This window comes from Lolium perenne, chromosome 1, assembly GCF_019359855.2.
Source record: "Lolium perenne isolate Kyuss_39 chromosome 1, Kyuss_2.0, whole genome shotgun sequence".
Lineage (NCBI taxonomy): Eukaryota > Viridiplantae > Streptophyta > Magnoliopsida > Poales > Poaceae > Lolium > Lolium perenne.
The window spans coordinates 220,867,259-220,891,569 of NC_067244.2; the positions used below are offsets into that span (position 1 = coordinate 220,867,259).

The 24,311-nt window shown below is 47.3% G+C and overlaps 1 protein-coding gene and 1 long non-coding RNA gene across 2 annotated transcripts; one reads left to right on the plus strand and one right to left on the minus strand.

Moving 5' to 3' along the window:
• Positions 1-4,055: 4,055 nt before the first annotated feature.
• LOC127327330 (uncharacterized) lies at positions 4,056-19,928 on the minus strand. The gene is made up of 7 exons (XM_051354107.2): positions 19,550-19,928; positions 19,189-19,404; positions 18,056-18,298; positions 5,357-5,473; positions 5,169-5,258; positions 4,851-5,036; positions 4,056-4,590 (listed from the first exon to the last, which is right to left on the minus strand). The coding sequence occupies exons 1-7, from the start codon at positions 19,682-19,684 to the stop codon at positions 4,207-4,209; spliced, it is 1,371 nt and encodes a 456-aa protein (XP_051210067.1). The 5' UTR covers positions 19,685-19,928; the 3' UTR covers positions 4,056-4,206.
• Positions 16,466-17,046, plus strand: LOC127327331 (uncharacterized). The gene is made up of 4 exons (XR_011750860.1): positions 16,466-16,579; positions 16,667-16,777; positions 16,866-16,935; positions 17,016-17,046. It is a non-coding gene; the product is annotated as an uncharacterized lncRNA (long non-coding RNA).
• Positions 19,929-24,311: the final 4,383 nt, after the last annotated feature.

The following is a 24,311-nucleotide window of genomic DNA, read 5'->3' on the forward strand; positions in this document are numbered from 1 at the left end:
GTTGCTCTGGTTCCACCTACCAGCTTCACCGTCTCGAGGTAATCGACTAGCCAATCCTCGGGATCTTGCAGGCCATCGAATTTTTTGAAATTATCGGGTAGTTTAAACCCTGAAGGAACTCGAGTTTTTCGGACTCTCCTTCTAAAGCACGGTAACCCACACATATCTTCTTCATCTATTTCTGGAGAATGCCGCTGTTCCCTTCTATTTTGTCGTGCTCTGTCGACCCGTGCTTGAGTTGTTGTGTCTCTTGCCCCACTTGTTCTTTCGGGACCTGGTGCTGCTGTAGTGGGTCGTGGACTATTTTGCCTTGTTGATCCTTCGGGAGGCGAATTTATAAACGCCGTTCCCATGGCTCCAACTCCTGCCATGGCCATATTGTACAATGCTTCTCTTGGATCTCCGGGAGGTGGCTTGGATGCGAGGATGAAGGCTTGCGTCGCCATGTACCCAGCCTCTGGTGTCTTAGGGATAATGTTCCCCCTCGTGTCTATCGACATAAAGGACATGTCGAGGTTTTGAACCAGATTCTCCCTATCTGCCTCAGGTATATTCCGTAGCCGAGATCTTGCTCTGTTTCGAGCTGCTCTGTAACTATCTTCTGACGTGCCAGATTGTTGACTCAAGTTTGCTCTTCGCCTGCTTGACGCAGAAGCTGCTTCCTGCCTCCTATCCAACTCGATTTTCTGTTTCTCGAGCTCCCGCCTGGTACGTGCAAGCCTATATTGATACGCTTGTAGCTCCTCAGGTGCCGCTGTTATGGTCATTGGCTCTGTACCATCAATAGCTCTTGCGACTCGATCCCATACTGCCTGCAGAAATCGTACCATCTCTCGTGTTCCTGGTCCGATATATTTTGTTCCTAAACATCGCGTGAGATCTGCAGGATCGACATACGGATTTCCCGCATCGTCGAAGTTCTCTGACGTCTCCTCCTCTGGGCGACTTGGTTCTCCAATTACATAGATCTGATGATATTTGGATTCTGAACTTTGTCGGGTTTGGTGACACCATCATAGAGATTGGTGAAGACCTTTCCAACAATAGTGGATCTGTCGATGAAGTTGAAGCTATCGATGTTGCTCGAGTCATCGCTTATATCTGAGTCCGCAGATGACTCGAAAGACATGTCGCTGAAGATCTTGGCGAGTTTTTCACTTGCCATGGTGCTGATGAAGCGTGGCGGCGAAATCTCCTCGTCGCCTGACTCGATTGACGATGTTGAACCCGAAAAATCGGGATTGACCGCTGATAATCCCGACGAGATCGGAATTTCGAGACGATACGATCCTTCCTTCTCGACGCGGAAGTGGAACTTTACGAACGTCATCTCCATGGGCTCCTCCAGATACGCATATGCATCCAAACGGGAGGGCGGGTGAGGAACAAAATCGACTAGACCAGTTTCGATCTGTTTACCTCTGTCCATCGCGTTGCTTGCAGTTGACGAAGTCGACGATCTTGAACGCGCCATCGAGATCAGCTCCTTGACACCTCTAATTCCCACAGACGGCGCCAATTGACAAGGGATTAACTTATCAATTCCTACAGATTTTAGACTAGGGTTTTAGTCGAAAGTAGAGGGCAAGTAGATCTCGAAGGTTTCAGCCGAAAAGTACTCGACGATTATGAAAACTAGAGTTGTGTGAAACAATGAGTTGATCCTTTCTTTGTCCCTCGACTCCCCCTTATATAGGAGGCGGAGCCGAGGGATTCGTAATACACAAGTTACATAGTCCGGAAGGATTTCTAACTCGTCCAGTCGAACTACAAGTATGTATTTCCTAATACAACTCTAGCTTTCCTTAGTACTAATTTGGGCTTCCAAACTTCATATTCAGCGAGCCGTGGGCCTTCAGTAAACCCCAGGTACCATCTTTGGCAGGCCCATTGGGAATGCCTATGTCAACCGGGAAATCCACCTTGAACGGATTTCTGCCTTGAACGTACTTGAACCGAATTCCCTCTTGAATAGATTTCCACCTTCAACATTTATAAAAAGAATAAAATCAATGGTTGAACATTTTCTGAATTTTGAAAAAATGTTTTGAACCTTATACATATATGAATCATTTCCCTCCATGAACGATTTTCTCCTTAAACATTTAGCATGTACATGAACAGAATTACACCTTGAACGGATTTCTGCCTTGAACCAATTTTGAAACAAAATGTTTCAACCTTAAACATTCATGAACGGTTTTCCACCATTGAACGGATTTTTCGCCTTGAAATTTTGTAAAAAGAGGTGAACGATTTAAACATTTGTTTTATTTGAACTGGATTTCCATCTTCAACGGATTTCCGCCTTGAACATTTATGATAAAAGAACAATTTTCATCCTTGAACATTTCTGCATTTTGAAAAATGCATTTTTTCCATCCTCAAAACATTTTTTTGAATTTTGAACGGTTTCCCTCCATCCACCTTCAACGGATTTCACTTTGAACAGTCTTTAGCGTACTTGAACAAAGTTCCATCTTGACCGGATTTCCGCCTTCAACTGATTTCACCTTCAACGGATTTTTGCCTTAAATAAAAGAGTTGAATGGTCTAAACATTTATGTTACTTGAACAGGAAAATCTACCTGAACGGATTTCCGCCTTAAATATACTTGAACCGAGTTTCACTTTGAACAGATTTCCGGCTTGAACTTTTATGTAAAATAACAATTTCCATGGTTCATTTCCAAATTTTGAAAAAATGTTTTCAACAGTAAACATTTATGAAAAGATTTTCCACCTTTAACATTTATTTGGACATAACATTTGTTGAGATAAACATTTGTTAACTCCAAAACAAAATTAGAAAAGTAAGAACATTTATGAAAGTTGAATTCTTTCCCTCGTTGAACATTTATCCGTGGGATTCGCTATTGCAGGTACAAGGGTTCGCCGTTCATCATTTTGTAAGAATCAACCCCAAAAATTTGAAGTACTACATATGCTACTTTTTTGTACTCGAACTATCCATCATTCATACAATCAGTGCTGGGCTGTAGTACGCATCGGTACTTCATAGAAATTAAGAAATATCTATTAGAATTTAGAAACAGTGTTTGATGTTTGGTAACGTTTACTATAAAAATAGTGCTGTGATGTAAGCTGTTTCGAAAAAGAAAGCAGGCATGCAGCATCACTAGAAACCATCTCAGAGATATTCACTGTTTTTCTTGCAGCGCCCCGCCGCCAGAAGCGCAAGCTGCTCGAACCCAGCGAGGAACAAGCGAGACCAGAACTACAGATCGGGCCAGATTCTGACTAAAAGACGCTCAAACAGTCTGTGAAGCTACCATGAAAAGTTTATGGGCCAGGCCCATACAACGTGCGGGTGCCCGGAGCGTCAGATCGCTCGCGCAGTAAGCGGCGAATAGGGATCGCGCACTCGGTGGCCGAACCACATGGCAATCCCTATTCGCCGTGGATGGAGCGGACCAGCCCATTAACGCTTACCATTTCCTTTTGTTTTCTGGTACTTTCAGGGTTTCTCAGGTTTTGTTGGTTTTGTTGGTTTTGGTTGGTTTCTTCTCTGTTTTTGCTGCGTGGGTTTTACTGAATTCAAAATTTGTTCTAATTAAAAAACATATCATAAATTTGTTCTTGTTCAAATTTGAAATTCGTTCAAATTTGTAATTTGTTCAAATTTGTAATTCGTTTAAATTTGTAATTTGTTCAAATTTGAATTTTGTTCAAATATGAATTTTGTTTGATATAAAATTCTTTGTTTTTAAATGTTCAGTTTTTAATTTTGTTCGATTTGAATTTTGTTCCGTTTTAAATTTTGTTTAGATTTTGAAAAAACTGAGTGAAGCAGATCCCATCTCATTTATTGGATGGCTATATTAAATGGGCCAAGCCCATCATCTTCCTGGGAGCAATCCCGACACGGACCCGAACGTGGCCATCGCATAAAGCGATGAATAGGAGCCCCTGAACCACACCAGCCAAGGAAACAACTCAACCCTGAAATGGGCTCCCCAGAACCGTGGCCCAGCAAAGAAAACTTGAAGAGTTCTTTTTTAGGGCAAATCACAAAGCTGTTTTAGGCCATCCAATGCATAAATCATCACCACCAACTTCAATAGTAAATATATATATATATATATATATGTATCACAATAAATACAAATCGTCACATAGCGGCATAAAATAAACAATCGAGCCACAGTAAATACAAATCATCACATAGCGGCATAAAATAAACTATCAAGCCACCGCTGCCCTGCACATTGGGCAGCGGGGGCTCTCCTGGGCCGCCAACACCCTGAGGCAGCGGCGGTGGAAGATGTGCCCGCACGCTGGAAGGACGGCGATGCGGGCACACCAGGTGAACCGGGAAAGGCATACCATGCAAATGGTATGCACGTCCCCGGCTTGGTAAGCCGCCCCCTTCGGCGGGTAAAGGCCGAAGGGGAGGTTTCGCCGTCGAAGTACTATCTCAAGTGTGAAGAAGCGGTAAACCCTATAGAGGAAAACTATAACTAAAGCGAGTAGTGCCCCTCCTACCACTAAGCATCCAGCAATAGTTAGGCCCTTCATGTCAAAGCCATCGCTATGGTCCGCCACTTTCTCGGCTCTCGTCTTCGTTGCCTGGAAGTTTAACGAGAAGGGGAAGGGAGAAGAGGGAAGGGGACATTAGTGTAGGTATATAAACCTATATAAAATGGCTAGTGATCGTCAAATTTATATACAGATCAGAGCAGCATTTAGTCATTAATTATGAGAGCATAATCTAGAAAACAAGTTATCCCAAATGGCCCGAAATCAGAGCAGCATTTAGTCACCTTCTATAGTTCCCAAGTAACAAGATTAAAGCATCCAAAGCCGAAGAGGCGAAGAGGGAGTCTCACCTGGCGACGATCGTAGGAGCCCGCAACGAGCTCGGCCCTCTTGGTCGTGGCCCCTTCCTCCGCCGATGGCACTCTTGGGTCCTGAGAGTTTTTGGCGATGGTGTCGTCCATGCACAGCAAGATGCTTTCCTCATTATTTGTTCCTCCCCTCTTCAGAATCTGGTAGGCATGGCACTCATCGGCGGCCTAGCAGAACAACAGAACGATGAGCACAGATAGAGTTGTTAAGCGACCAAAGCATTGGGTCATTATGGCGCGTGAGCCATTCGGGATGCATCGGAAAGCCCATACATACACTAGAGAACATCGGGGTCTCACCTGGTGACCATAGTTCTTGTAGCCGGAGGAGCCCGCAACAAGCACGGCCCACCCCGTGACCCCCTCCTTCAATCCTCCCCTCTTCAAAATCTGCTAGGCGTGGCCGTGGCATATGTCGTGCATCAAAAACACCGCAACGTTGAGGAAGCACCCATAGAATAGAATTCAGGCAGCGGACAGAGTTTCACCTGGTGGTGGTAGTTCTCGTCGCCCAAGGAGTCGTCCTCCACGGACGGGGCAGGGGCAGGGGCAGGGGCGGGAGCACCGTCATGCTCATCTTGCGTCAGCAGCAGAATCTGGTAGGCCTAGCACATGCATCAAGAACAACAGAACGATGAGCACACATAGATCGAGTTGTTCAGCGACCAAAGCATTCGGTCATTATGAGAATCTACAAAACAATTTATCCCGAATGGCCCTCATCTAAACTACTGTAACACTAGTAGAAAACCTCTCATCCATCTAAGCCATTGGTACCGGTTCCCTTACGAACCGGTACCAATGGGGTCATCTATACCGGTTGATTGGCTCTGGCGGGCGAGGAGATTTAATACCGGTTCGTTAGGAGCTTTCGTACCGGTTCGTGTTAGGAACCGGTACGAAAGGTCTTCGGCCAAAATTAAAACGCGTGGTGGGGCCCGGGCTGGACCTTTGGTACCGGTTCGTAACACGAACCGGTACCAAAGGGTACCCAGCCATATCAAAATCGCCCAGATCGTCCCGAGCCCCCTGCTGGCTCTCATTTTTCTCTTCTTCCTCACACTCTAAATTTTTCTCCACCTCTTACACTTCAATAATCTTTATTTTTCTCCACCATTTTAACAAGATTAACGGCATACATCTATCCAAGGGTTAGCAATATCATCCTTCCTTCCGGCGTTCCTAATTTAGCTCAGTTCTTTGGTAGTTTTAACTCGTACTATTTTTGTAGTGCAATCAAGGTGTTCGATGAAATGCCTAAGTCAGTGATTTTATTTTTTTATATGCAATTTGAGCTGAAATTATGGTATGTTTTGTAGGTTTTAATTAGTATCATCCCCGTCCTCACCGCCGTCGATCGCTAGCGTCGTCCCCTAGCCGGCACGGTACCACCTCGGTGAGCCCCTCTTCTTTTTTATAAAAAACAATTAGTTTTATGTGATGAACTTGAATATTAATTAAGTTGGTCACTCATATATCCATGATGTTGTGTACTTAATGATTTTTGATATACATATAAAATGCAGATGAGTCGACAATGGATGTACGGTGACCGGTGCCATCCCGAGTTCATTATCGGCATGCATTATTTTCTCAACGTGGCTGAGGCAAACAGCAATCGAATGGTTTCATGTATTGTCCATGTAGTTCCTGTAAGAATATGAAGGATTACTCTACCTCGAAGACCCTTCACGTCCACCTGCTTGGAGAATGGTTTCATGCCCAGCTATAATTGTTGGACCAAGCACGGAGAAAGAGGGGTTATATTGGAAGACAACGAAGAAGAAGAGGATAGTGACAACTATCCCAGCTTATTCACTGAAGACGGTGGTCGGAGAATGGGGGAAGACGAAGGTGAAGAAGAGCTCATTTTCGATGAGCCGATTTTTGATGACCCGGATGACGATTTGGGTCGGGCCATTCTTGATGCGAAGATGAACTGCGGAAATGAAAAGGAGAGGTTGAAGTTGGAGAAAATGTTAGAGGATCACAACAAACTGTTGTACCCAAATTGCGAAAATGGTCAGAAAAAGCTGGGTACCACGCTGGAATTGCTGCAGTGGAAGGCAGAGAATGGTACTTCTGACAAGGGATTTGAAAAGTTGCTGAAAATAATAAAGAAGATGCTTCCAGGGGAGAACGTGTTGCCCTCTAGCACGTACGAAGCAAAGAAGGTTGTCTGCCCTCTAGGATTAGAGGTGCGAGAAGATACATGCATGCATCAATGACCGCATCCTCTACCGCGGGAGTACGAGAATTTGAATGCATGCCCGGTATGTAGTGCATTGAGGTATAAGATCAGGCGAGATGACCCTGGCGATGTTGAGGGTGAGTCCACCCCCAGGAAGAGGGTTCCTGCGAAGGTGATGTGGTATGCTCCTATAATACCACGGTTGAAACGTTTGTTCCAGAATAAAGAGCATGCCAAGTTGTTGCGATGGCACAAAGAGGACCGTAAGAAAGATGTGATGCTGAGACACCCCGCTGACGGGTCGCAGTGGAGAAAAATCGACAGAGAGTTCAAGTCATTTTCGGATGACGCAAGGAACTTAAGATTTGGTCTAAGTACGAGATGGCTTTAATCCTTTCGGGGAGCAGAGCTCCACCATAGCACTGGCCGTTGACTCTATGTATCTATAACCTTCCTCCTTGGTTGTGCATGAAGCGGAAGTTCATTATGATGCCGTGCTCATCCAGGGCCCGAAGCAACCCGGCAACGACATTGATGTGTACCCGAGGCCATTGGTTGAAGAACTATTAGAGTTGGGGCGTGACGAAGGTGTCCCCGTGTGGGCTGAGCACGAACAAAAGGAATATAACCTACGAGCGTTGTAATTTGTCACCATCAATGATTGGCCTGCTCTTGGTAACAGTTCAGGGCAGTCAAACAAGGGATACAATGCATGCACACACTGCTTTAGGTGAGACTGATAGTATTTATTTGGGAAACAAGAATGTGTACCGGGCATCGTCGATTTCTTCCAAAACAACATCACGTAAGAAAGAGAGGAAAGCATTTCGGAGGTGAGGCAGATAACCGAACCAAGCCTACCCGCCCTAATGGGGAAGTTATATATGATATGGTCAAGGATTTAGAAGTGATCTTTGGAAAGGGTCCCGGCGGACAACTGCTCCGCATGATGTTGACGGACACGTACCCATGTGGAAGAAGAAGTCGATATTTTGGGAGCTACCCCATCGGAAATTCTTAGAGGTTCACTCGCAATCGACGTGATGCACGTGACGAAAAATCTTTGCGTGAACTCGCTAAACTTCTTGGGCGTGTATGGGAAGACAAAAGATACACCGGATGCACGGCAGACCAGCAAAGTATCCACGAAGGAAACAACCCGAATCCAGAGAAGTATCAAGGTCCTGCCAGCTATGCTCTTACCAAAGAGGAGAAGGAGATCTTTTTTGAAGTCCCGAGTAGCATCAAGGTCCCGTCTGGCTTCTCGTCGAATATAAAGGGAATAATAAACATGTCGGAGAAAAAGTTTCAAAACCTAAAGTCTCATGACTGCCACGTGATTATGACACAATTACTTCCGGTTGCATTGAGGGGGCTTCACGGGAAAATGTTCGAGTACCCATTGTGAAGCTATGTGCGTTCCTCAATGCAATTTCTCGAAGGTGATCAATCCACTTACTCTACAAAATTTACTGAAGGATGTGGTCCAATGTCTAGTCAGCTTCGAGTTGGTGTTCCCACCATCCTTCTTCAATATTATGACACATCTCCTAGTTCACCCGGTCGAAGAGATTGGCGTTCTCGGTCCCGTATTTCTACACAACATGTTCCCCTTTGAGAGATTCATGGGAGTCTTAAAGAAGTACGTTCATAACCGTGCTAGGCCGTAAGGAAGCATCTCCAAGGGCTATGGAACAGAGGAGGTCATTGAGTTTTGTGTTGACTTTATTCCCGACCTTAAGCCGATCGGTGTTCCCGAATCGCGCTATGAGGGGAGACTGCGTGGAAAAGGCACGCTAGGAAAGAAATCAGCAACGTGTATGGACGGACATTCTTTCACTCAAGCACACTACACGCTTCTACTTAATTCCATCTGGGTGGCTCCGTACAAAGAGGAACACAAGGAGATCTTACGCTCTAAATACCCGGAGCAACGTGAAGATTGGATTGATGGAGAACACATGAAGACTTTCGGCGGTTGGTTGCAAACACGTCTCATGAATGTCACCGATGACGAGCAGCTGTACTTGTTGGCCAAGCAACCATCTTCTACTATATCGACTTTTCAAGGGTACGAGATTAATGGGAACACATTTTACACTTTCGCCCAAGACAAAAAGAGCACCAACCAAAACAGTGGTGTCCGCTTTGATGCGTAAGATGGCAATGGGAACAAGGTCACATATTATGGGTACATAGAGGAGATATGGGAACTTGACTATGGACCTAATTTCAAGGTCCCTTTGTTCCGGTGTAAATGGTTCAACCCGAAAGACGGGGTACGTGTAGACCCGCGATGCGGAATGACTACGGTGGATTTCAAGAATCTTGGGTACGACACCGAACCATTCGTCCTAGCCGGTGAAGTGGCTCAGGTTTTTTATGTGAAGGATATGTCTAGCAAACCGAAAAAAAGAAAAGAAAGGCAAGAGGACACATCATACGATGAGCCAAAGCGGCACATAGTTCTTTCAGGAAAAAGAAACATCGTGGGAGTAGAGGACAAGACAGACATGTCAGAAGATTATAATAAGTTTGGCGATATTCCACCCTTCAAGGTAAAAATTGACCCAAGCATCATCTTAAACAATGAAGATTGTCCATGGTTGCGTCGCAAGAAGAAGAAAGGGAAACGGGCGAAGAAAACTCGAAGACTAGAGGAGATGGAGTATAACTTGTGTATCTCAATATGGAAATCACTTTTGTGTAATGATGTTACTGTATGTAAGATATTAACAATGGAGATGGTTGGCTTGTTTTACTAGTTAAGTCACGGGCTTGCAGGGAAATTTTTCCGAGGCGGAACTTCCGAAGATGCCATAGGGCGTGTGCACCAAGGGCATCTTCGACAAGTTCCGCCACGGAGATTTCCCAACCCTTTCCCCAACATTGTTAGAGGAGATGGAGTCTTCCACGGGCTTGCGGAAATTTTTCCAAGGCGGAACTTCCGAATATGCCATATATAGGGCATGTGCACCAAGGGCATATTCGAGAAGTTCCGCCACGGTGATTTCCCAACCCTTTCCGCAACATTGTTAGAGGAGATGGAGTCTTCCACGGGCTTGCAGGAAATTTTTCCGAGGCGGAACTTCCGAAGATGCCATAGGGCGTGTGCACCAAGGGCATCTTCGACAAGTTCCGCCACGGAGATTTCCCAACCCTTTCCCCAACATTGTTAGAGGAGATGGCGTCTTCCACGGGCTTGCAGGGAAATTTTTCCGAGGCGGAACTTCCGAAGATGCCATAGGGCGTGTGCACCAAGGGCATCTTCGACAAGTTCCGCCACGGAGATTTCCCAACCCTTTCTTCCATCCATGGTGATGAAACTCTCCATCCATGTTGGCTTGTTGAGCTGCTTCCCATGGTCTATCGATGCTCCTTTTATAGGCAGCGTCCTTATCCTGCCGACAGCTTTAGTACCGGTTGCGAGACACGAACCGGTACTAAAGGTTACCCACGCGTCCTTATCCCACCGACGGGCGTCGTGCGCTACATACTTTATCTCATCGAGCAGGGCGTCCTTATCTCGCCGACAGCTTTAGTACCGGTTGCACCTACCAACCGGTACTAAAGGTTACCCACGCGTCCTTATCCCACCGACAGGGCGTCCTTATCTCGCCGACAGCTTTAGTACCGGTTGCACCCACCAACCGGTACTAAAGGTTACCCACGCGTCCTTATCCCACCGACAGGGCGTCCTTATCTCGCCGACAGCTTTAGTACCGGTTGCACCCACCAACCGGTACTAAAGGTTTGCCTCTCGTCTTCCCGCCTATTTTCTTCCCACGCTTTCCACCGGTTCCCGCCTTTGTCTTCCCGCCATTTTTTCACTATATATATGTAGGCTTGGCCACCATTTACATATCACATCTAGACTCATATCTCGCAAACCTCATCATTCTCTCCCATGGCTTCCATCGCATCTCTAACCCCCGGGAGGCGGAGGCGCTTGCGCCTCGAACTACCCCTGCCCGCCGGGCTACCGCGTCCCGACCGGCTGGTTGCTAAGCGTCGGAGGCGTACCGGTCCCTCCAGTCCCTCTAGGTGTCGCGCGCGAGATGGCCATCACGAACCACTACTACTTCGAGCTCACGCCAGAGCAGCGGAGGAATCCCCAGTGGCATCCCGACTACAGCCCGACTTGGGAAAGCTTCTTCATCAATCGGCGTGAGAGGGCGCTTTCCGAGCATGAGGAGGGCGGTCCGCCTCCTTCGAACTTCAACGAGGCCGGCCGTCGGCCGTGGTGGCGCGGCCGAACTCTCCAGGGCGTCATGGCCTACCGTGGCCCCCGCTGCGCTACCCTCGGTCCCAGCCCCACGCGTGCTCACCCGCCGACCGGAGAGTACCGCGACCCCGATGCCGCCGACGATGATGACGGCGACTACGACGACTACGGTGGCGACTACTACAGGGCTAGGCACGAGTATGACCGAATGACTCCAACAAGAGAATTTGGCCATGTATCTTTAATTTTCGGTTAAGCTATGTACTTTTAATTCGAGTTCAATCGTAATAAAAATTTATTCCCGCCCTTTCTTTCTCGCCTTTTTTCTCCCACGCGCGGCGTCGTGGCGGGAAAGTTTCCTGCGCGACGTCGTGGCGGGAAAGTTTCCTGCGCGACGTCGAGGCGGGAAACTTTCCCGCGCGAACGGCGTCGTGGCGGGAGTGTAAAGAAAGAAATAGAAACAATAAATAGAAAAGAAAATAAATAGAAAAGCAATAGAAAAAATAAATAGAAAAGAAACAGAAAAGAAAATAAATAGAAAAGCAACAGAAAAAAGAAATAGAAAAGAAATAGAAAGGAAAATAAAAAAGAAAAGAAACAGAAAAAGAAAAGCAACAGAAAAGAAAATAAATAGAAAAGCAATAGAAAAAATAAAATAGAAAAGAAACAGAAAAAAAAATAAATAGAAAAGCAACAGAAAAAAAGAAATAGAAAAGAAATAGAAAAGAAAATAAAAAAATAAAAGAAACAGAAAAAGAAAAGCAACGAGAAAAGAAAATAAATAGAAAAGCAATAGAAAAAATAAATAGAAAAGAAACAGAAAAGAAAATAAATAGAAAAGCAACAGAAAAAAGAAATAGAAAAGAAATAGAAAAGAAAATAAAAAAAGAAAAGAAACAGCAAAGAAACAGAAAAAGAAACAGAAACAGAAAAGAAAAAGAAAAGAAACAGCAAAGAAAAGAAAACAGAAAAAGAAAAACAAAAAACAAAAAAAAACCTTTGGTACCGGTTGGTACCACCAACCGGTACGAAAGGCCTTTCAGACGGTTGGTGGTACCAACCGGTACCAAAGGTTTTTCCCTGTAAAACACTTAGCCGCGCGGCCATCTTCTTCTCCATTCTCACACTTAGCCGTGCCGCGCGCCGTTCGCACCCACGCCGCACCGCCGCGCACCCACGCGCGCCGCCATCGGAGCCACGCCGCGCCGCCATCCGAGCCACGCCGCGCCGTCCGCAGCCACGCGGTCGCCGTCGCTGCCGCCGCGCCCGCAGTAAGTCCGCCGCTCCCTCCCCGGCCTTCTTCCTCCCCCGCTCGCACGCGCGTCGCACATCCGGCGTCGGCGCCGCCGACTTCGCCTCACCACGCCCGCCGTGCCCCGATCGCCGCCTCAAGCACGCTCCGCCGTTCCGACGCTCGCAGACGCCCACGCCGACGACGCCAAGCCGCACTCTGCGGCCGTCGACACCACCCTTAGGGTGTTCGACGAAATGCCGCAGACGCCCACGCCCATGCCCTCGCCCCTGCCGCTGCCGCTGCCGTGCCCTCGCGTGCCGTGCCGCTGCCGCTGCCGTTGCCGTGCCGTGCCCTGCCGTGCCGTGCCCCGCCCGTGCCGCCGCTGCCGCCGCTTGCCGTGCCCTGCCCGTGCCACTGCCCGTGCCCCCGCCCGTGCACCGCCCGTGCTGCCCGTGCCGCTGCCGCTGCCGTGCGCCCGTGTGCCGCCGCTGCCGTGCCGTGCCCTGCCGTGCCGTGCCCTGCCGTGCCGTGCCCTGCCCGTGTTCTGCCCGTGCCGCCGCTGCCGCTGCCACGCCCGTGCCGTGCCGTGCCGCCGCTGCCGCTGCTGCCCTGCCCGTGCCGTGCCCCTGCCCCTTCGCCGCTGCCGTGCCCTGCCGTGCCACTGCCCGTGCCCTGCCCCCTGCCGCTGCCGTGCCCTGCCCGTGCCCTGCCCCCGCTGCTGCCCCGTTGTGCCGCTGCCGCTGCCGCCGTGCCCTGCCCGTGCCACTCGCTTCGTGCCCCCGCCTCGCTGCCGTGCCCTCGCCCTGCGCTGCCGTGCCGTGCCGCTGCCCTGCCCCAGATCAATAGTACTCATAAAAGTGAACAACTTGGTTAAAGTCAACCTTGCTGATTCAAAGTCAAACTCTTAATATAAGCATGCAAAGTGGCAACTTTGAAACAAATTTTAGATTTCCCCAAATTTTGGAATATTCACAAACCGCCGCGACATAGAGAGAAGAGCGAGAGGAGGAGCGCCGAGTGTTAGGGTTAGGGTATGTAGCGGTGCGAGTCCGTGGCGGTGCCGCCGTGTCATAGAGAGAAGAGCGAGAGGAGGAGCGCCGAGTACATAAACATATGAACATCACAAGGTGAAATCTGGATAGATAGAAAGTACCACAACTAAGTTTTCTTAAGGGCATGATTGTGTTTTTGTTTGGCATATTCATTTCAAAAGGAGGGCATATGTGTTTGTATTTCACATGATTATGCTATTAATTGCTTTCTTAATTTTGCAGTGACATTGAGGTATGGAGGACGGCACCTTCGTCCGAGATGAGGAGGGGGAAGAAGCGGTGCAGCGATTGATCTATGAGAGTGCCCGTGGTCCGAACCCGACGATGGAGATGACAACGAGTACCCCGACTTTCTGAATGATTTTGGCGAGGGACTTGAGTCTGAACAAGTTAGAAAAGACAATGAAGTGTCCATCACAAACTCCGGCGAGGTGTATATCTATGTATCAATTAGTCTGTGTTCATCCCTAGATGCATTCATTTATTTGTATTGCACTTATTAACGAATAATTTTTTCTTTTAGCCTTCGGATCATCGAGCAAGTCTGTTAGAACAAAACGAGGCCCGACGCTGGTGCTAAAGGGCGAGGGCAGGTTAGCCCTCACGGCATTCAAGGCTAATGGTGAACCAAAGTGGAGCCCAAGGAGTTTTGCCGCAAATTTACAAGTCAATCCGGAGTTATTGTTAGGGACCATGTACCGATCAGCATTCAAGAGTGGCATAAGCCGAAGAACCCGGAGAGTGGTGCTTCTTATGTCAAGGACTGCATGAAAATATTTCTTTGGGAAACGCCATCGACAAAGTTCAGCCTACCGGAAGACATGACGGAAGGCCGAAGGATAAAGTCAAGGAATGGACATGGAAGAAGATGGCCATACAATTCCAGAGCTTCAAGAAAAATTTATGGGACAAATATAAGAATGAAGATCCAGTATTCGATGATAATACCGAAAATCTAGTGAAGATAAAAGATCACCGGGCCGCATTTAAGGAGTATAAGAAATCGTCTAAGTTTGTGTCCCGATCGAAGAAAAATACCGAAAATGCTGCAAAGAAGAAACTTCCGCATCATTTGGGGTCAGGTGGCTACAAGAGTGCCATTCCGAAGTGGACAGCGTTTGAGAATAAACTGATGGATCATGGAATCACTCCACAGACATGGGACTGGCCCGAACGGTCCAAGTTCTGGTTGTTCGCTCATGGGGCAGGTTGGACCCAAAGACAGGGGTTGATCGTTGCGAAGGGAAAATGGAAGGAAAAAATTGAGGCAATTGTACCGAAGCTTGTAGATGCAATTGAAAAGGTCGAAAGGGAGAGTACATTCCCGATCGAGAGAATGACGAGCCGACACTCGCTCTGGGGAACCCCGAACATGTTGGACGGGTACGAGCTCGCCTGTGTCTCACCATGAAGGAAGCATGGCCGGACAGCGCCGACACTTATAGAAGCCGTTCGCGAAAGAAGAAGAAGGACGCCGACATTGTAACGGAGTTGTTATCTAGGGTGGAGGCTCTTGAGAGAAATCGAGAGGGCACCCGATCAGCCGCTGTTTCTACAGGGATCCACAAGCCGATGCTGCCCCATCTCAGCGAAGAAGCGTTGTCGGTTCCTCGCATCTTGACGGATGTGGAGGAAGCTACCCCGTGGATTATGTCACGGAGAAGACAGATTGCGAGCTACATATGTTAATCAGGACCGCGTACGTTAAGGTGGCGGTCGGCTATGTGTACCCAAGTGAAGATGGAGCAATGCACCATCATATGCCCATTCCACCTGGTTGTGTTCGTGTCGGGGTGGATGAAGTTGTTTCGGGGTTTGAAAAAGTGGAGCTTGATATTCCTAGAGGTGAAGATGAGAGGACACCGGCGATGTCAAGCACGGTTTCGCCCTATGGCCGAAGAAGTACGTCGTCCTTTTGCAAAGGCCACCGACTCCTACACATGAGCAGCAAATGCCATCGACTCCTCCCCGGTGGCAGTCCCGGTGAGCAGCCAAGTCCACACCTACCTCGAGAGGGACCCCGGCGTGTGTCCACCATCGCGAGGTCCTCCGCGTAAGACAGCGTCCGTTAAGCGGAACGGTACGCCGCCTAGGAAGAAAGCTAGAAAGGAGAAACAACCGCCGCCTCCCGAGAAGTTACCTTGGGAAAAAACTCCAGAGGAAAACGCGAGGCCGTTCGTGCCGAGGTGAAGAAATTTTTTGCACCGAAAGTGCCGTAGATACCTTTCGAGAAGACACTAGATCGGGAGAAAGTTGTGCGTACCGTTGACAATCTATATGACCCTGTACCATCGCCGCCATCTGACTATGCGCGTTCTATTGAAAGGTCGTATGACAAGATGATCGAGGCGACAAAACCCGTTAAATCGGGTATCAGGGAGATAAAAGGGATACACAGTGTCTACCAGCTCGGACAACAACCCGTTCAATCGGTCGCCCCTCTCAAGGTGTTGGACGGGAAGACCGTTCAAAGTTCTCGACAAGACGCAACTGATTACGCCTTAGCTGAACGAGCATATCAGTTTGTTCAAGGGAAAGATTTGGTCGAGAATCTCAGGAAGGTACCAACATGTATGCGTAACTTGCATTCGTGGTACCTTAAGGCCTCAAAGGAAGGGATCGAGACTATCATGGTGCGAGTTAGGGAAGAGCACTACTTCCAGGAGTACTGTGTGAACGTTGACTTCGCCGAACTCTTTCAGTTATACAATCTCCGGGCCCTCGACAAATCAATCATCAGTTGCTATTGTCTGTAAGTGATTTATTTATTTAATTTGAGAAGTCGTTCATTGTCTGCAGATTATAATCTTTTGTGCGCTATATTATGCAGATCGAAGATGCTCGAATGCAAAGGGACGATATCACGTACATTGGGTTCATTGACCCGAACACAATGCATGTCAAAACCATAGATGATCCCCTCTATAACAAGGATACACCGCAGACTTTGCTAAGGTTTTTGAAGCGACAACGTGACAAAAAGCTAATACTTTGGCCTTACAACTTCGAGTGAGTCTTACTGTCTTATAACACATTATATTTTGCTCACCGTATGTCAAAATTTTAACTAATGACTACATATTGAAACGTGCGTAGGTTTCACTTTATTCTTCTCGTCATCAATTTGGAAATTGGAGAAGTTGAAGTCTTGGACTCACTAAGCAAAGAAAAGGATCTATACGTGTCTTGTTTTTTAATGCTCAGAAGGTAATTTTAATTCTTATCGGTTTGTTTCGTTAATTTCCTGCTTTGAACTAATTGATGACTCTTTTATGCTTTTTCTTTTGTCGAGCAGCGTATGGCAAACTTTCATCAAGGAAGATACGTCCCGTGAATGGCCACCGAAGCTGCGATGGCGTGCGAAAGTAAGTAGTACTACCTAGGTCCACACACCTTTCAATTATCATACTTGACTATTGTTTGATTGAATTATATTCTTGTAAAGAAATGCCCGCAACAACCTCCGGGGACCGATCTCTCGTGGATTCTTCGTTTGCGAGTACATCCGCAGAATTGTCAACGAGAGAACGAATAATGAAAGAAATAAAGAGGTACAAAAACAATCTTCACAAATTTGTTTTGTTATCATAAGTTGTGCTGAGTTTCAGTAATAGTTGTTTCATGTATTCATTTGTATCTTATTCTTTTATAGTTGGCAAGAAAGCGGAACAAGCTCTCAATTGATGACCGCTTCATAGCAATAGGCGAGGAATTGGCGGGATTTTTCCTTCGGGACGTCATACCACCACTCGCAGAGCACCACAATGAATGAAGATGTACATGTTACATATATCGTTGACTCGAAGAGTACCACTATGCTACATGTAATAGACATATATAGAGTACGCCTCGGAGAGCACCACTATGCATGAAGATCGATCTTCATGCATAGTGCTACTTAATTTGCGATCTCATGCAATAACATGTGTGTTATATTATATGCACCAACTTGCTATGCATCATCTTGATCTTCATGTACTACCTAAACCCAAACGCGTTTCTGGTGCATCGACGCGATATGAATCAAACCGATATCCCTAAACCTCTCCAAAACCCTAAAAAGCCAATTCTCTGCCGCGGCAGAGATTTGGGAAAATTCCTCGCGGGGGAACCTTTGGTACCGGTTCGTATTACCAACCGGTACCAAAGATCCTTAGCCCTGAGCTCTCCTGGTGGCCCACGTGGAGGCCCGTTTTATACCGGTTCGTAAGCAACCGGTACGAAAGAGGGGGGGGGCTTTAGTGCCGAATAATTTGTACCGGTTGCAAAACCGGTACGAATGGCCCTCTGGAACCGGTATAGATGAGCGTTTTTCTACTAGTGTAAGTTCCTTTTCCATATGACTCACACTAGATAATGAACTTGGACGGGGCTGATCTTGTAGTTTGAGTCAAGAATATTGGAGCAAATTAATACTAGCTTGGAACATCCCACGGTTAGGATGCATCGAGATTCAAGAATCCAAAGCCACCAGCGGAATCTCACCTGGTGACGGTACTTCTCGTTGCCGGACGAGCCCTCCACCGACGGGGCAGGGGCGGGAGCAGCGTCATGCTCATCTTGCGTCACCAGCACAATCAGCGGCGGCTCAGTGTTCCCCTGCTCCCTGACGATGACTCCACGCCTTGTGCTCTGATGGGCTTTGGCGATGTCGTCGTACAGACACACCATGACAATCTCCTCCGGTCCTCCCCTCTTCAGAATATGGTAGGCGTGGCACACATCGGCCTGTCATGCATCAAGTAATTTGTATAGAGATTTTATACCACTGTAGTATACATCATTGACTATCTCTAAAATCTTATTTTGGATTTTTGAAACTTCAAAGTACAAATTCTGAGTGCTTGCAAATAAAGACCAACGTTCAGCTTGACCTCTGTTTTGAGTTTCCTTATATGTGACACAAAATTAAAAATTACGAGACTATGGAACTACATGTTAAGATGAATCACTGATAGAATTTTGCTATTTTTTCTAAAAGTTTAATTAAATGTAATATAGTTTAGTTAATATAATTAAATGTAAGGCCAAGCTCAAAGCTAGGACGCACACTTATGTGTGTGGATGGAGAGAGTAGTCAGGTAATGAAGTAACTGCTGACTTCATTAGCTGATTCAGAGGGTAATCTTCAAGAAATTAAAATTCCCACTGATTAGAAAAGATACGATTAACAGTGTATTTATAATTAAATAAAACATGATTGGAGGTGATTTTGCATAACAAACACTGTTTATATTGTGCACCGGACTACGACACAACCTTGAGCTGGGAAATTGTCTAGGACTGACCGAATGTTAAGACTCAAGACAGTGATGTGATGTGCAATGCTGGCGCTTGGCAGCATGTTGCTGCTCCACTCGCACAGCTACACCAACGCTGGCGTCGCATTAAATGGACACTTAAAAAAATACTTCTCGCTTAGAGCTATACATGGAGATATACACTACATAAACTGTTTGTGTACCGTCAGAATGCAAGCAGATGGATGAACTGATACAGGAAATGGACGCTGCACAAAACTCCACGTGGCCGAGAGCACTGGTGCCCATGTACCAAAACCACTTTTCCGTTTTTAATGCAAAACAATCATTGAACAAGGAGCATCGATGGAGTCTCACCTGGAGACGGTAGCCGGAGGAGCCCGCAACAAGCACGGCCCACCTCGTGACTTCTTCCTCTGCTGACGGGGCTGCGACAGGATCACTGCCATGCAGCGGCGGCTCTGTGTTCCCCTCCGGACTGATGATGACTCCAGGTCTTGGATTCTGATGGGCTTTTGCGATGTCGTCGTACAGCAAAATGTTCTTCGCCTTCAGTCCTCCCCTCTTCAGAATCTGGTAGGCGTGGCACACATGGTCCGGCCGATCGTGCATTAAGAACACCACAACATCGAGTTAGCAGTAGCACACATTGAATTTACATAGAGACAGTTCGGAAGTAACGAGATTCCTGCATCCAAATCTGCAGACAGAGTCTCACCTGGTGGCGGTAGTTCTGGTAGCCGGAGGACTCCTCCACCGACGGGGCAGGGGCGGGACCCTCCGCGGCGGCGGCGGCGACAGCTGCGGCCACGGCCAGCAGAGATAGGACTGCACCGACCGACCAGCGAGCCATCGCCACCCTCGTGTGCAGAGAAAGAGGGTCGAGTGGAGGGAGAAATTAAGCAGCGAGCGAAGGCCTTTTATAGCCGAGGTAGAGTGCTCGCAACGTCGCAACAGAGTTCCTACTGATTTCGGCCGTGGCTAGGCGCAACGTCGCAATCGGCGCCGGCGGTGGCGGTTGCGTCATGAGTTATCCCGCGACAATGCTCCGAGGTTGCGCAGCCTCCAGCTCTATCACGACGGAAGAGGAAATTAACAACGCGCATCGTGCAGAGAAAGATGATCGAGGCTCCAAAACTATCGTGCAGAGAAAGACGACATGGCTCCGTAGCTTGCGTTGCCTCCCCAGCTCTATCGCGACGGAGGTGGAAACGGGAAGCTTATCGTGATTCGTCACCGAAGAGGAAATACTCAACCGACGGAGGTGCACAGAAAAAGTTGTGAGGCTCTCCAATACTCAACCTACCGAAAATTCCAACTAAAATAATTATGACCAGCACAAACACTTGTGTAGTACTCCATATCCCGTCCTTGTTTAATGGATGCAATGTTGTTTCCTTACGTAGTTATTAAAAGATGCAAGGGGAATGCAGTAAGAAAAGTGCACTAAACTCAGATTGCCGACACAATCTGCTATCTTCCAAAATGAGCTTGGAGTACCAAAGCTAGACTGAAATTTGTCTACCTGCACCACGGACTTCTGACCAATGTCCATAAAATTTGTCTATCTGCAAATGGATTTTACACACACTAAATTAAGCTGCCAAACTTTTTCATGCAATCTAATAAACATTTGCAGAGATCATCGGCCGAGATGATCATCAGCAGCTGCTCCTGTATAAGAGAGGAGCAGGCCCGGCTCTGACCCATGGCCACCTTGGGCGACAGCCTAGGGCCCATGGCTGGGAGGGGCCCCATGACCCGCACTTCTGTACCTTGCCCAGCAGCTGTGTTACTTGGGCTGAATTTTTCTGGGTTAAAACGCACGCACATGGCAGCAATCGATCTGATGATTCCTCTTCAACTCAACATTGAACAATGACGTCCGTCTTCCTAACTGCCTAATGTACTGCCTCGGCCACCTGGAGATCAACATGAGTCCCTGACTCAATTGGTGTATGGGAATTATGAAATTGATCAATCTCGTTGAGAGGATTTCATCTGCGCCGGTCTCGCCGCCACCCATGGTATGTATTATCATCCATAATCGTTCTCTTCGAAACTTTAACCAATCAGGAAAACATCACGCATGTTACATGTTAGATTAGGGTTCTACCTTGTTATATAATGTTTTTATTTTTTTCCCAATTTTAGGTGTTGCAAAACCCCAAAACATAAATCTGGGGACGCGAAAAAAAATAAAAGAAAACAAGAGATTTCTTTGTCTCATGCTCCAAATGGCGATTTTTTCGATAAAGGGAATATATTAATATCAAGAAGATACCAATTACATCTAGCCTCTACTTTCATACCGCTGCTGTGAGGGGGTTGGGGAGGGGTTCGCGATAATTTGATGACCAATTTGTTGATGAACAATCGCAAAATGGAATCATTCGAATTTGGTTCTTATTTGAGGTAATCAATTAAGCAGGAAATACTATTCCAATTATTGTAATGTGCCACTTTTTTAGTCTTCATAGCAAAATATGATATTTTTTAGTGCTCCAAATGGTGATGAACAAGATGATTATATTTTATCTACACATGATTCTAGAACATGGGATAATATTGACAATCGCAAAATGGAATCATTCGAATTTGGTTCTTATGTGAGGTAATCAATTAAGCAAGAAATACTATTCCACTTAGGGTGACTTCTTTTGGGCTTCTTGGCCGGCTTCGAGGTGGCACACCGCTGAAGCCCAAAATAAGTCTCTAGCTTCAGCCCGGCTTATTTCCACCGAGAAGCCCAATTCGTGTGTATAGGGAGAAACTGCTCGTGAGGTGTTTCTCCTCCGTTTCCCGAGCTTCTGCGATAGAGAGCGAACAGGTACGCCCCACTACCTTGTCCTCCGCCGCCGCGCCCCACGGCCGCCTCCGACCTCGCCGCCGCGCCCCACGGCCGCCTCCGACCTCGCCGCCCCACGGCCGCGTCCGCCGTCGCCCCACGACCTCGTCCTCCGCCGCCGCCCCACGGCCTCCTCTGACCTCGCTCCAGTGCCCTACGGCCGCCTCCGACCTCGCCGCCCCACGTCCGCCTCTGCACTCGCCGCCCCACGTCCGCCTCTGCCCTCGCCGCCCCACGGCCACCACCACCCTCGCCGTCTGTTCACCCGCAACTGACGACGAGATCGGCCTCCCCAATCCGAGCTCGGCCTTCTACTCCAGATGCGACGTTGACATCGAGCTCGACCTCCACAATCACCTCCCTCACCATCTGTCCACCCTCGGCCGACGACGAGCTCGAGGGCCACCTCCCCAACCAGCGTCGAGCTCGACCTTTTTGTCTACAAATGGCGCTGACCTCGTGCTAGTCCTCCATGAACCCAAATGAACTAAAAATTCTAGAAGCCCAAAAGAAGTCTCCGGCACAGTTTCTGGAGTTTATCCCCACCGCTGCTTTTCCGGACCGAAAACCAGAAGCTGGCTTATGCATAAGCAGCAGCCCAAAAGAAGTCACCCTTATTGTATTGTGCCACTTTTTTAGTCTTCATAGCAAAATATGATATTTTTTAGTGCTTAAAAATTATTTATAGACATCTCAAATAATAATGTGCCGGTGCATATTAACTTTTAATATTTTGCAAGAAAAATAGAGACCTATATATTAGACATAGGGGGCCATATTGCTAACTTTGCCCTAGGGCCTCACAAAATGTAGAACCGGCCCTGGACTTAGAACATACGTGTAGAATAGCTATTCAGCTAAATAAGCAAACTTTCTGGTTTAAATGCAGAGTTATTGATTTTTAGAGATACTAGGCTCCAACGAGAGGAAGCTGACACCACAAGTGATGGAACCTACATAAAACCAAACTAGAACACCAAACATGGAATTTATTTTGTTGAGCTGTAACAACTTCAGCCACGAAATCTTCCATGAACAAAATTGACCGGGGATTTCTATGGGAGGCAAATGCAAGTTAAATTGGGAGGCGGTTTGTAGGCCAAAGAGACTTGGCGGCTTAGGAATTCTTCACATTGAGAAATTTGTGAGGGCTCTACGTTTGAGATGACCTTGGTTCGAATGGAGACACCCAACCAACCTTTGGGTTGGCATGGGCAACCCATGTGATGAGGTTGATATGGACTTTTTCTATGCCTCCACTACTATCACCATTGGGAATGGCAAGATTGCTAGATTTTGGGACTCCTCTTGGCTCAATGGTTCGAAACCCAAAGATATTGCACCTCTAATCTATGAAGTTTCCACAAGAAAGAGATGGAATGTCAACCAAGCGTTGTTGGACCATGCTTGGGTGAAAAAAATTAGGATGTGCATAAAACTCACCGTCCAACATATTCAAGAGTACATCCGGTTATGGACGCATCTCCAATGCATACAACTGAATGAGCTTCTTGAGGACATAATCACATGGAACACCACCGAGGGTGGAGAATACTCCTTGACCGCAGCCTAAAATGCGCAATTCTTCGGCGCCTTGACTACCAACATGAACAAGCTTGTGTGGAAGGCTCCCCCCCCCCCTCGAAAGATTAAGTTCTTTGCTTGGTTGGTAATAGAATTTGGACGGCGGATCGTCTCGCGAGGAGGGGTAGGACCAATTGCGGGCGTTGTCCGCTTTGCAACCAAACTCAAGAAACGGGGGCTCACCTCTTCTCCCATTGCCGCTACTCCAAGCACCTTTGAGGAATGGTGAAATGTTGGATTGGCATCCCCTCCATTCACACCCATGAGTGGACGGACGACCTCACCCTTGAGGTTTGGTGGATGAAGATGTTGAACAATGCATCGGCCAACCTTAAGACTTTGGCCTCCCTAATCATGCTTGTTAGTTGGACCATTTGGAATGAGCGAAATGCTAGGGTGTTCAACAACAAGTCCACTCCAACTACCATTCTCTTGGACATCATCAAGACCGAAGCAAAGCTATGGGTGGATGCGGGTGCGAAGTGTTTGAGTTTTGTAATAACATGAGACTAATCCCTTAGTTTCTTTTCTTTTGATTGCGAAACTTTGTCTTGTCAAGACTCTTCTCCTTAATTAATGAATAGTGGAAAATATTTTTCCACTTTCTTAAAAAAAAAAACTTCAGGCACGAAATTGTAACGAGAACCATCTCTGGCATGGGAAGTCACAGCCTCACAGATAACCCGAAAAATCCTCCAACTAACAGCACCGTGTACCTTGCTGGTATTCCAAGTGAGCCAGCAAGTTTTCAATATCGGCTACATTGCCAGGAATGTCTGACATAGCCTCCCAGAGATCTATCATGACAGAAGAGGAAACGAGACGCTTATCGCAACCGAAGAGGAAACGAGAGGGAATCCACTTGCATTCAAAACTAGAGCCGATGACCTTCCCACCCTACTATGTCCTCTCATGCTCATGAACAAACCGACATTTGCATGTTGCGTTGGCACAACATAATTAGCGGGCTTTGGCTGCTGAGGTGTTAAAAGCCAGAAAGAACAACATGATCGATACGCCAACTTTCGAGCGCGACAGAGGAGAGAGA